Source organism: Antechinus flavipes, chromosome 2 (assembly GCF_016432865.1).
Source record: "Antechinus flavipes isolate AdamAnt ecotype Samford, QLD, Australia chromosome 2, AdamAnt_v2, whole genome shotgun sequence".
In the NCBI taxonomy this organism is placed as follows: domain Eukaryota; kingdom Metazoa; phylum Chordata; class Mammalia; order Dasyuromorphia; family Dasyuridae; genus Antechinus; species Antechinus flavipes.
This window is the reverse complement of record NC_067399.1, coordinates 511638122-511650946: the sequence shown is the minus strand read 5'-3', so window position 1 is coordinate 511650946 and position 12825 is coordinate 511638122. Positions and strand designations below refer to the sequence as shown.

At 37.5% G+C, this 12825-nt stretch overlaps 1 protein-coding gene across 2 annotated transcripts; it reads right to left on the bottom strand.

The window, feature by feature from the left end:
* Positions 1–61: 61 nt before the first annotated feature.
* On the bottom strand, positions 62–12553 carry METTL17 (methyltransferase like 17). Of its 2 annotated transcripts, XM_051980363.1 has the most exons (14): positions 12469–12553; positions 11214–11367; positions 10988–11122; positions 9143–9224; positions 7298–7379; positions 7072–7145; positions 6457–6551; positions 5975–6045; positions 5479–5586; positions 1639–1707; positions 1096–1146; positions 790–882; positions 425–609; positions 62–318 (listed from the first exon to the last, which is right to left on the bottom strand). In XM_051980363.1, exons 1-14 carry the CDS (start codon positions 12544–12546, stop codon positions 213–215), a joined length of 1383 nt encoding a protein of 460 aa, XP_051836323.1. In that variant the 5' UTR covers positions 12547–12553; the 3' UTR covers positions 62–212. The 2 variants fall into 2 exon arrangements, with proteins under 2 accessions (XP_051836323.1, XP_051836324.1); XM_051980364.1 differs by lacking the exon at positions 5479–5586.
* Positions 12554–12825: the final 272 nt, after the last annotated feature.

The following is a 12825-nucleotide window of genomic DNA, read 5'->3' as shown; positions in this document are numbered from 1 at the left end:
TAAATCAAAACTTCAGGGAAGGAAATCCTGAATACTTTTTTGTTAAGAATCACAACACTAATTTTTTTTTTTCTATTTAAAAAATAACATTTAATTCAATTCAAAAGTTAGGGGGTATGTGGTACTCCTATCATGAATCCCCACAAAGCTTCATTTTTGGCAAGGATGATAAAAGCTGGGAGGTGTTAGCCAACTACTCCTAAGCTCCCTTGTCAGTTGTCAGAAGGATCTTGAACAGGGGATGGAGGAAGCTCAAGTGAAGTGGTCAAAGGCAAGCGATCGCCCCAGCTACTAGCACGAGCACAGCGATATAAGTGTCTATGAAGAAGAAAAAGAGAGACACTCTGATATAGCTTCCCCTTCCCCTTCAACATTCATGTGAGTAGTATATCCTTTCTTCCCCAATTCCTCGTGTTCCATGTACCTGCCATGTCGTCGAGCAGTAACCACAACATGTTGGAGATGGCCATCAGGGCAACACAAGTGACAATGTACATGGCGTGGCCGTTTAAGGACAGGCTGGGTGACACGGGCCAATCGATGATTCTCTCCTGGAAAGCTCCGGCTTAGGATTACCAGAGAGAACTTCTCCTCCTTATGAGTATGGTTCTGAGGCCATAGTGAACCATATGGAAAGAAGGTGGGAAAAGGTTAAAAATAAGTAAGATCTCTTATTTTTAGGCCTGACCCCCCAAACCCTTTTTCCTTCCACAGACCAGATCATTTAGTCCCTCACCTTAATTCTTATTTCATGTATCCCGTTATCCCACTCTGTAGCAGCATGCTTACCCAGCTAAAAGGAATGGTGCTGTATGCTTGGGAAAAGCTGCAGGCCTGGGCTGGAGAAGTAGATAGCTTGGGGCAAGGAAGTTCATGGGGACACTGTGGAAAAAAAGAATAACAAACGTAAAAGAAACTAGAAGACAGTGAGTTAGGAACTGGAGAATTATAAATACAGTGGAACTATAAATATAGATAAGGTAAACAGATGGAAGGTAGTATAAAATAATAGGTTAATTTTCCTTCTTTAACCTTTCCTAGCCATAGCTGAACCCAAAACTAATTCTACCAGTTCAATCAAGGAAGAATACTTACTGGAGCGAAGACATGTCCAGGTCGATGGTCTAAGGGAGATTTCTCTGGTCCCTGAAGCCCAAAAATATGTGTCAGTAGTTGAAAGACACTCTCACAGTTCAGTCACTGTATTTCCTCATTTAAAGGTCCTTAACCAATCCTTCATCAGTCATTAGATAGTCAATCTATGTCAATCTAGGTAACTAATACCAGGCATGGTACACCTGAAGCTTGGGGAAGACAGTATAACTCAATGTACAGGATGGTATGATCAAGTCACTCTCATACACTTATTGGCAAATTCTAACTTTTAAAACCTTGATGTTTTGCAGCCTAGTGTGACTTGGGTCACTAAAGTGCCCCTTAATATACTAGCTCCTATACCCTTTGTGCTTCAGAAATCTACAATCCTTTGTTTACTCGCTTCTCAGATGGATAATCATTCTGATCCAGGACAATATGCTTTGTCAAATGGGAGTCATCTTCAACATATCGTTGAGCACTCTCAGTTTTCAAGGGAATGTCAGTTCTGAAGAAGCAGGATAGAGTAGAGAAGAACCTCACTTTAAGGACTAGGTCCCTTGCATCCATGAGGAGACGGTGTCCAGTTTTTGTTCCATTCTCTATCAAAACCTGTGGAAAAAAATGGAAGATGAATAGAAGATCCAAAGCACTAGAGGTATCAATGAAATAAGTTTTACTGGAAGAGGCAAAGGTAAAAACCTCATTCTAGGGGCAGCTAGATGGCAAAGTGGGTATTATTCTGGCTCTGGAGTAAGGAGGATCTGAATTCAAATCTTACTTAACATTTACTAGCTGTGTGATCCTAGACAAGTCACATTTCCAATTGCCTCAATAACAACAACAAACCCCTAATCCAAAAAATAAAGCAAACAAACCCCCTTCTTTCCCACCCTCCCTCCCCATCCCGCCCTAAACACCCCATTCCAGTTATTCTAAAAGGTAAGGGGAAGAATGGAGACCACAAAAGAGAAAGCATCAAAGACCACTAAAGCATTAAAAACTGTGCAGGATGATAAATGTGGAAAAATGTATAGAAGAATTGCGCATAGTTAACACATGTTGGATCTTGCTGTCTAGTAGATAAGGGTAAGAGAAAAATTTGTAACACAAGGTTTTGCAAGGGTGAATGTTGAAAACCATCTTTGTATGTATTTTGAAAGTAAAAAGCAATTAAAAATATTCTTTGTTATATAGGTTGTTTTTCTGGGAGAAGGGAGATGGGAGGTAAATTTAGTCAAGATAAATACAAAAGATACAAATATAAATATATTTATTAAACAGCGGACCATCTTTATCAGGAAAAGTTTCCTGGAGGCTAAAACTAAGAAACTGCTATGTCACAGAGCTTTTCCCATCCTTTATGTAATGTTCTTTTGTTAATCAACATGGATAGAAAAAGAGATAAAGACAAAGATGATATAAATATAGATGATAGAGACATAGAGATCCAATATTTCTTTATTTACTCATTTGTAAATGTGTTATATACCTCCAGAAGAATATAAACTTCTTGAGGGCAGAGACTTTATCATCTTTGTGATTTATTTCCAATGTGTAATATAGGATCTAACACACAGTAGGTACCTGACACATATTTACTGATTAATTATAATAGTTTATTTCTATGTATATATGTACTGTTTTCATTATTTATATATCAAAAATAAACAAATATTTCTTGCACATTCTTAGCTTCTTAAAAAAAAATTGTGCAGAAGAAATAGGAGAAAAAGGGAGGATTAATCAACAAGCCTTCATTAAGTATTAGACAGTAGGTATACAAAGACAAAAATGAAAAATACCCTTGCTCCCAAGTAGTTTACAGTTTAGCAGGGACAACCAACAGGTAGCCATATAACTATATACAAAATATATAAATAAGACACATGAATTGATACTGGGAAGGCACCAGAATCTGGGAAATCAGGAAAGGTAGCATGTCACATGTAAAATGGTACTTGAACTTCTCTCTGAAATAACTAGAGAATCTTAAATAGGAGAGAGAGGTCATTTCAGGCATGGGGCAATTAATGGTGTTGGTTGTGTGAGTGGAGGAAACAGAACAGATGTGAGATATAGACTGAACAAGATCTGGCAGGTGACTGGATGTGTGTGTGTGTGTGTGTGTGTGTGGTGTGTGTGTTTGGGGTGGTGGTGAGTTACAGGAGTTGAGGATTATGTAGAAGATGTGAATCTGGGTGACTTAAAGGATCAAAAGACTATAGAAACATGGAAGAGATGTTAGATGCCATCTCCTCCAAATCTTCCACTTACAGGCAAAGAGATTACTGAGGTAATAAATGGCAGTCAGCACTTTCCCACTGTGCCATGATGTCTCTCTGTGGTGCAGGGTGGTACTCTTGATAGAAACAATGGACTTTCTGAAGGGAGGCAGGTTGGGGTAAAGGGAGAAGATAATGGGCTCGTTAGGTTTGAGAGATCTATAGTGAATCCAGATTGAAATGTCCTGTAGGTATTGGTGATAAATGTCCTGGATAACCCTGGAATTTTATGTATAGGAAGCATAGAGGACTTGTTGAACGCTGACTATTATGGGCCAGAACTCTGTACCTGAAACAAGGATTCTTACAAGGTGTTAAGTCAGTGGAATTGAAAAGACAATGGTTATCTAGTTTAGCATGGTGATTAATAGTTCTCTAGTTCAGTACATGTACTTAGTACTTAATATAGTTCTACAAGATTCACACCTATGACAATGTAATTATAATAGAACATATAAGCTGGACAAACTCAGCCAGGGTCAGAGCCAGAGAAGACAGAGGACTGGAGGCGGGAGCTCAAGCTCTTGGAGCCAAGGAGAGACAGAGTCACTCCAACTCACACCACCAAGGTTGCTGGCCTGTCCTCCTGCTTCCCCCAATGAGACCAAGGCCAGGCTGAAGGGCCACCAGAAAGCTAGCTGAGCCTCAGGCAAGGAGACAATAAAAATTTTGGATTTTATTCCTGGCTATTCTTGTGGTGATTACTCAGCTGAAATGAAGGCTGGTCTAGAGATCTCCAGAAAACCAACCAAGAACACTACACCTGACTCTGGGCCCTCGATAGCTTATGAATATTACTAACATAAACATTTCTAAAATTACTAACATAAGTATGTTTAGATTTGCAGGGCCTATAGAAGGAACATTTGCTCCATAAACTGTTTTTTGAACCCAGGAAACCAAGTTGCTATTTTGACTGTCTTTAGCAGACCATGGTTAGTTACTGTTTGAAAAATATTCTTTTCTATCTCTATAATCTATATCTATCTATAATGTTCCTAACATGGCTTAGAGCCAAAATGTTGGTACAAAAGTTTTCTTCCTTCTCCCCTCCCCCAATCCTAATTGCCAATTAGTTACCCATGACTGCTTTGACAAGAATAAAGTTCTGACTTAAAAGAAAATCCTGTGCAAGTGTTCTCACTCAGACTCAGAACCAAACTTCTGCAGCAGAAGAGCCATTCTATCTCTGGGGCTGCTCTCTATTGGATAGCTCTTCAGACAACCTCCATTTAAGAAGGGTGCCTAAGGCAGCTATGTCTCATCCCTCTCCAGGCTGTACTCCATAATTTCTCTACCATGTCCTGTTCCAGTGAATGATCTGCCACCCTGATTCCAAATTTTTTCCAGCTTCTCTTTTTTTATGTATTGTTTTTCCTAATTAAATGTAAGCTCCTTGAGGACAGGGGCTGTATTTGTATTCTTAGTGCTCATCACAGTGTCTGGCATGTAGTTAGCACTAATAAATGGTTGTAATCTAATAAAAGACTAGCTCTCAACCAAGAGAATATGGGTAGAATTATAGAATTGGAGTCATCAATTTAAAGCTGATAATTAAAACCATGAAAGTAGATGAGTTCACTAAAAGAAAAAGTATAGTCAAAGAAAAAAAAGGGCATAAGAGATAGAGCTTTAAAGGATACCAATAGTTAAGGGATTTCTTATAGATGATGTTCTAGCAAAGGAGACCGAAGCAATTTGAGAAACAAAATGAAACAACGTAATGAAAATCCAGAAAGAAGAATATCCAAGAGGAGAGAGTGATCAATAGTGATGCAGGAAGGTTGAGAAGGATGAAGAATAAGAAAAGGATTTGGCAATTAAGTTTATTAATTACTTTTGAAAGAGTAATTTCAGTTGAGCAATGAGGTTGGAAGTCAGCTGCAGAGAGTTTAGAAGAGAATGGAAGGAAAAAAAAATGAAGACAATGAATATAGACAGCTTTTTCAAGGAGTTTGGCTAAGAAAAGAAATAAGGGAAAAGCTTGTGGGTATGGTAGTGCCTGTTGAAGGTGTTTTAAGTATGGGGAATAGTTCATACAAGAGAGGTTGAACTTAAGCAGTTTATTTTTGATTTGTGAAGGAAGATCTCAGCTTACCAGGAAGTGGCCTGTCTTACGCCACAAAGTTTGAATGACTTCAGTTCGATCAGCCATGCTGGGTAACTCACTTAGAGAGAAAGCAGAAACTACCACATCAAACTGTATCTGGAAATCAAGGCAAGGGACATTTTAGACAGACTTCTCTCCATCCCTGAGGCTCTCCCCAATTTCTACTTCCCTTGTGCTTTGTTTCCACCCATTGCCAAATACTCAGGGTATGCTATAAAAATTTCTATATAAATATATATTTTATTTCTTTCTTTTTTTTGGCTGAGGCAATTGGGATTAAGTGACTTGCCCAGGATCACAGCTAGGAAGTGTTAAGTGTCTGAGACTAGATTTGAACTCAGGTCCTCCTGACTTCAGGGCAGGAACTCTATCCACTGTGCCATCTAGCTGCCCCCAAATATATATTTTCTATATAGAATTTCGATGCTGAAATTTTCCATTTGCCTGTTCTTCCATCAGTACATTGAGGAAATCTGGCACTTACCTTTGGTGAAACTGGGAGAAACTGTCTAAAAAAGACTCCTGGAACATGAGGTTTCCCAGAATCTAAACCACCTGGGGAATAAATAAGAGAATTAGTTAAAATGTGCCTATATACCTGGGGGACAGAATTGGGAAGGGACATCCAAATAGAGAATAAAGATTCCAGGAACAGAGGAAAAAAAGAGAAAAAAAAAAGTATGAAATAGGTTAGAGAAGGAAAGGCATGGGAAGAACAGGAAGAAAAAAAGGATTCCTTCTCTTATTTGACTCCAGCTAGCCCATTCTCAGCTTAGCAAAGGATACTACCCTTTGCTTTTATCTAATGAAAATACAAATCTGATCTTTTGGAAGAATCTTTTTTTTTTTTTTTAAAGGGACTAGGAAATCTAATTTTCCTTTTCCATTCTATCACAACCTCTTCTACCTAGTCCTTTGCCTTTTTTATTTGTAGATCATTTCAATCTTATATTGCTTTATTCTTACCTTTCAGAAGCCTTTCTGCTAAGGCCAACATAGGAGCTGAGCTGTCCACATTCAAATATTCACGAAGACTATGGCCCCAAGTATTATAAGCAGCCCTGTGAAGATAGGAGGACAATTTAAAACATCTAAGAAAGTGAGTTCTTAAACAGAGTACTGCTAATACATATTCCCTTAAGTATACTAGTAAGCTATGTCAGATAAAGGTTAAAAAGTAATGATATCATTTCTATTAATTTTTCAGCACCTTCTGGATGAAGGATAGAGGGCTGTGGAGGGAAATGGACTCATAAAAATGTCAGTACCCTAGAAACTAATATGCAGCATCCTACCCTTGATGTTACATTTCTCTCCTTTTTCCTTTTCTAAATGTAGTCCTTATTTTCCAAACTCTGACCCATTCCCCATGCTTCTAAGTTTTCTTTTCATGCACCTAAACTCCTATCTAGAAATTAATTAAAATAAATTTCTATATATAAATAAAATATCAATGATGACATTAGTGCCTAAACTTTAACTTCATTTTCCTCTGGAATCTACTAGTTTCTTGGCTTTGGAATGGTCTTGGGTTTCTTGAAGATGGAAATGGTGGAGCTAATGCTAACTTGAGCCACTCACCAAGTAACAGAACCAGTGCCTGAGCCAAAATCCATTAAAGTTTGTGGCTTAAAGTCTGGAACACGAGCTTGGATCTGAAGAAACAAAGTAACAGATGCCAGGAATGAGGGGGCCTTGCTAAAGATTACTCAGAATGTAGCCCTAGGAAAGAGGTTAGATGGAAGGTCTTTGAAAGTTTGTGGCTATCTCAGGAACCTGTCTTGGAATAGAAACTAAGGGGCTTTACCTCATGGAAGGCTCTGGAAATAGCTGCAAAGCCACCATCCAGTCGTGCTGCCATGTATAGCAAGCTCAGTCTTTCATCATAACTGCAAAAGAAACCAGGTATATGTAAATATTTGTCAAATCTTATAGAGTCCTAGTCTCACAGTATCTCTTGCCTCCATGATTACAATTCCTATAGCCTTTATCTCTGGGTTATAACTTTACTATGTCTCACCTGGATTACTGCCAAAGCTCCTAAACACATCTTTTAACCTCTATTCTATTTTAGTTCATCCTAGACAGTGCTTCTGGATTCATTTTCTAAAGCAGAGCTTACATTATGGCACTTTATGTTCACAAACCTTCAACAATGACCCACTGATATCTATGGGAAGCACCCAAGTATAGGAGGAGAGTGTATTAGATTTGGTATAAAGAAGACCTCAATTCAAATTCTACCTCAGAAACTTACTAGCTATGTGGCTCTAGGCAAGTCACTTAACCTTTTTCACTCTCAGGTTCCTTAGCTATCAATGATAGCACCTATTTCACAGGGGTCTTGTGAAGAATGAATGAGATAGAATGTATACAACAATATGCAATCTTTAAGCAATATAAATGTCAGTTGGTACTGTTATTACTCTTATTATTCTCTTTAGCTTGTCATTCAAAGCCTCCCATTGTTGAATTCAGTGTTAAAATCCTGACCATTCAAGGCCTATTCAAATGCTATCTGTTCTACCAAGTTTTCTTTGATCTGTCCAGCTTGTAATTATTTCTTCTTTGTCTGAATTCAAAGTACATTTGTACTTTTCTTGTTATCAGTATATTCGTACTTTTTACTGCAGTTATTTTGTACAAATTTTAGAATTCCTATAAATAACTCTAGTAATTGTATTTAATTTATTTTGAATCCCCTCTAACTCTTCCCTCCCTCCCACCAGTACTTAGCACAGAGCAACAGTTTTAATAGTTTTTTGTTGCATGAGTAAAGGAATGAGCCTCAACAATCCAAAAACACTTTTGTTAAGATAGAAAATGGTATAGGCTACAGAAAAAGATCCTTCACATGTGTGTGTCTTTTCAATAATAGAATGAAATAGAAATATTTTTAGAGCATAAATTTCAGTTCTAAACAGTATTAAACAGGAGTAACTTAAAATTTACATTTAACTAACTTGATATAGCTACTAAGAATATTAAGATTTTTCATTCCTTCCCTTCCTTCTCTTCCCCCAAAGTCCTGAATAGTCCTTTTTAAAAATTCTTCTTTTTATTCTTTCAATTAACTATCTTTCAAAATTAGTCTGTCCCATTACCCCTAGTTGAGCAAAATGCCATAAAACAAAAATAATACATCCCTCACTATAAAGTTCCATAGTCCAGCAAAACAAATTCCCACATTCCCACTTCTTTGTCAGGATCTTAAGAGATGTTTTTCATCATTTTTTTTTTTTTAACTGTTTACTGTTTTCATTGATAAGAGATCTAAAATCTTTAAAAACTTTTTTCTTTATATTTTTGTTATTGTATAAATTGTTCCGTTGATTCTGCTTATTTTGCTATGCATCAAAACATGTCTTAATTTCCTCTAAATTTATTCATTTCATCATTTATTTAAAAAAAAATTAAAAAATTTTTTTGCAGTCCAAATTCTCTCCTTCCCTCCAAACCCTGTTTTATTCACTGAGAAGGCAAGAAATATGATACCTAACTTTTTTTTTTTTTTTTTCATTTTATCAAGGTATCTCCCTGGTCCCTAATGCCCCTATCTTTTTTCTTGGAGTAAAGCTTCTTTTTTTTTTCTGGTCTTAAGACAAACCTCTTCTCTTCTCTCCCCCGTACTGCTTTGGGGCAATTTCTTTACCTTAGTTTTTGCCAATGGTAGATAGTTTTGCGTAGGGTACTCAACACAGCTCCACGAAGCTGTTTCTCTGACTGTAATGATCCTGAGAAGAGAAAGCAAAGACTAGAGTTGAGGAGCCAGAAAAATGAAACCCAGCAAACTAGGAATATTTTTATCTCACTTTTTTTTTTCCCCAGCAGGGACTTAAAACTCAGGAGGCTTCTAAACCTACAGAAAAATATTACATAAAAATGAGACATGTTCTGTGCCATAAGAATAATGGTTTAACCAGAGCATTATTCTTTCCCTGATAGTTCATCTTCCCTCATTGCCTCTTATGGTATCTATCACTAATTCAGTTTTGCTTATGTGTAAATGTGATGAGTACTAGGGGTCTGGAATTCAAGATAAAAGAACCTGCTTTGATAAGGAATTTCCTCACTCTTCTGCAACACTTCTTCCTAATTCTGGGTCTGTGCAATCTAGTGCACTCCACAAAGTTATTTATAAGTACCGTCACAAATAATTATTCATAATCTCAAACAAACTAAAGGAGCGACCACTTATTAGGGAATAGCTAAACAAATAATGGGTAGCTATGAGGGTATAGTGGACAAAGTGCCAGATTCATCTTCCTGAGGTCAAATGTGGCCTCATACACGAATTGTGTGACCCTAGGCATGGCACTTAACCCTGTTTGCTTCAATTCCTCATCTGTAAAATGAGCAGAGAAAGAAATATTAAGCTACTCTAGTATCTTTGCCAAAAAAATTTCAAATGAGATTTCAGTCAGACCCAATTGAACAACAATAAACGAATTGTAGTATATGAATAATGGATATATTATTGTGCCATAATTATGACAAAATGAACAGTTTTAGAGGAAAATGGGAAGATGCTTATGAACTGATTTAGTGAAGTTAGAAAACTAGAACAATTTATATGACAAGAACACTGTATAGAAAAATACCTTTAGATTTTAGAACTCCAATGAAATGATAAACCATGAATCTAGAGGATGAAAGATGAAATCTATCACCTACTGCTTGCCAGAGGTGATGGACTTAAAATGTGTAATGAGATATAAATTTTTAGCTTTAGCCAATGTGGGAATTTGTTTTGTTGGGCTCTGCAGAGTCATCATGAGTACTTAAAAAAAACTATTCAATAATGGAGTGTGAAGAATGGAAGAGATAGTGGTAACAAAATTAATTAATTAAAAAGAAATAACTGCTCATTCAACAATGACAGGTCATAAATCAAGTCTGAAGTCATGATACTTTCTTCTAAATTTGTCTTGAAGGAAAGTATGCTGAGAAATCAATAATGTCATATGTACGTGAAAGCACTACTGGAAGCTAGTTCAAATCTAGGTTAGGTTAAGGGTGTGATAAGAGGAATATATGTGGGTGAGATTTCATTCCATGGTATAATCTGGGAAAGTTCCACACATTTTCTGATCATTTCTGAACCAGATGATTCTAGAGGAAAGGAGAAAGGTCTAGGCATGGACTGGAAATTTAGGTATACCCTTATAAAATGCACAATAGAATCAAAGATTGTCTATAATAATAGCTGACATTTTGTGTTTACCATTCACAAAGTGTTTTGTACATATTATAAACTCATTTAGTCTTCAGAGAAAACTCTTGATAAATAATATAAGTGTTATTATTTTTGGTCTCATATTTTTACTTTATAGATATATCTAGCTTCTAGTTGTTAAGTAATATTTATGAGTATTTCAACAAAGACATATTGGAAAATTGACATGTTTGTCTGCAAAACTGATTTAAAAACTAATCTTTTCTCTCTTCCTAAATTATTCTAACCTGACTTCTTCCTTTGGCCCATCTTAGCTTTTACCTGTAGCTTGCTGGAGTTCATTTTCCAGCTGTATTGCTTTTTTTTGAAGTTCCTCAGGTTCTATAGGAAGTTTTCGACTCCAGAGGTAGTTGGTGAGTGTCTGAACCTGTTTCTCTATATTGGGTATAGAGCTTTCTGTGGGCCAGAGATGAAAAGGGGGTTAATCAATTAAATGAAGATTTCTTTCTTTTCTCTACTCATTTCCTTGTTCAAGGGAATTACTCACCCTGTACGAGGCGTTGGGCTGCAGTGACCAGGGCCTGTGGCAGCCGCACTTGGGATAAATTTAAGATGCCTGGATGCTTACGATGTGGTCGCTTCTCCAGGAAATCTAATATATCATTCTCCTGGGACTCTCTGGGAATCAGGTCAGTAAGTGGCTGAGTTCCAGAAAGAGCAAAACTGAATGAGGTAATTTAGTGCATGAAGAAATATGGGTAATAATAGTTCATTTTAAATTTTTTTACTTTTAAGATTTTGCAGAATGTTTTATGTATATTATTTCACTTCACAACAAATAATGTGGGAAGGCACAGATTGAGACTGAATTCAATTAAGAGGTAATTTACTAAACTGCTAGTTTAGAGAGAGTGTTGTGGATGAAGACAGACCAGGGATGGCAGCATGGTGCAGGTAGAAGGTGTGCTAGATTTACAATCAGTAGAATCAGAGTTTGAATCCCACATTTGTCACTTGTTACCTGTAAATTTTAAGTCTCATGAGGTTTCTTTATTTATAAAACCAATGGTTTGAACTAGATAGTATCTATAAGACCACTTCTACTTCTAAATCTACTATTTGAGAACAAGAGTCTTCTCCAGGAATAGGAGGTTTCTCTTGCCTCAGCAAGGACTAAAAGACTTTCAAGAGTTGGAAGGTTGAACAAGAATTCAGAATACTACTACATAGCAACAAGTAACTGCCGTGGGTGGCTTTAATAAGCAGAATTGATGAATTCTGATTTGGAGGCTACTTGGTTTCATATTACGTAAACTATAGGTAAGTTTAGATGCTGATACTAGTCAGGAGGCCATAACAACCTTGCAAATAAATCCAGCATCCGATTTGCATATAGGCACAGATTTTGAGATTACTCATCCCATTCTAGCCCTGGAATCCTCCACCCCCACCATTTCTGACTTCCTCTAAACCTACACATTATTTGCATATTTTCAACCTGCCTCCCATAATCCTTTTATTTTTTCTCCCTTTCCTGTCTCTCATTATCCCTTTTCCTTTTCTGTCACACATCCTGTCTCCAGCGTTTTACTGCGCATCGCTCTTTGTGTCTCTGTCCCTCTATCACTATATAGAACTGTCTCTTCATCGTTTCGTGGAATGACAGTTCTTCACGTGACCAAAGATACACTGATTTACAGGGCTGGGGTCGGTGAGCTTTCCCTTCAAAACTTTTCCCGATGTGACCAAGCAGGGATGTTTCCAGAAGCAGGAGAACGCGCTGGGAGAATAATGGCTCTCACCCGGGATAACTGGATTCCTGCCGGCTGGCAGCTCCATCTTCCCAGCAGCAAGGATCTCAATCTTCTGGTGGCCGCCATAACTTCTGTGGCGAACCGGAAAAGGAAATTGAAACGTCTGTGACCCTCCAGAAGCACTAACACTTCCTAGGCAAGCTCATCCCCAAGAAGCGGGGACATGTCATCAACCAATCAGGAGAGGAAGATGATTTCTAAGCGCCAATAGGCGGTCACTATGTAAATTATTCAGTGACATAAGAGTGTTTTCCCTAGTAAGAGGATGGACACGTGTCAGATTGAACCAATGGAGAGTGTGTTCAGTGTCTGACAGGGTCGCGTAGATGCTGCAGTTTCTTGGCG

Excerpts from the sequence above, each read along its gene's own strand:
- METTL17 (XM_051980363.1), bottom strand. The coding sequence starts at position 12,546 with ATGGCGGCCACCAGAAGATTGAGATCCTTGCTGCTGGGAAGATGGAGC. Across the intron at positions 7,146-7,297 it reads TTTCCAGAGCCTTCCATGAG|ATCCAAGCTCGTGTTCCAGA; the intron begins GTAAAGCCCCTT and ends TTGTTTCTTCAG. Across the intron at positions 610-789 it reads GCACCATTCCTTTTAGCTGG|AACCATACTCATAAGGAGGA; the intron begins GTAAGCATGCTG and ends CTATGGCCTCAG.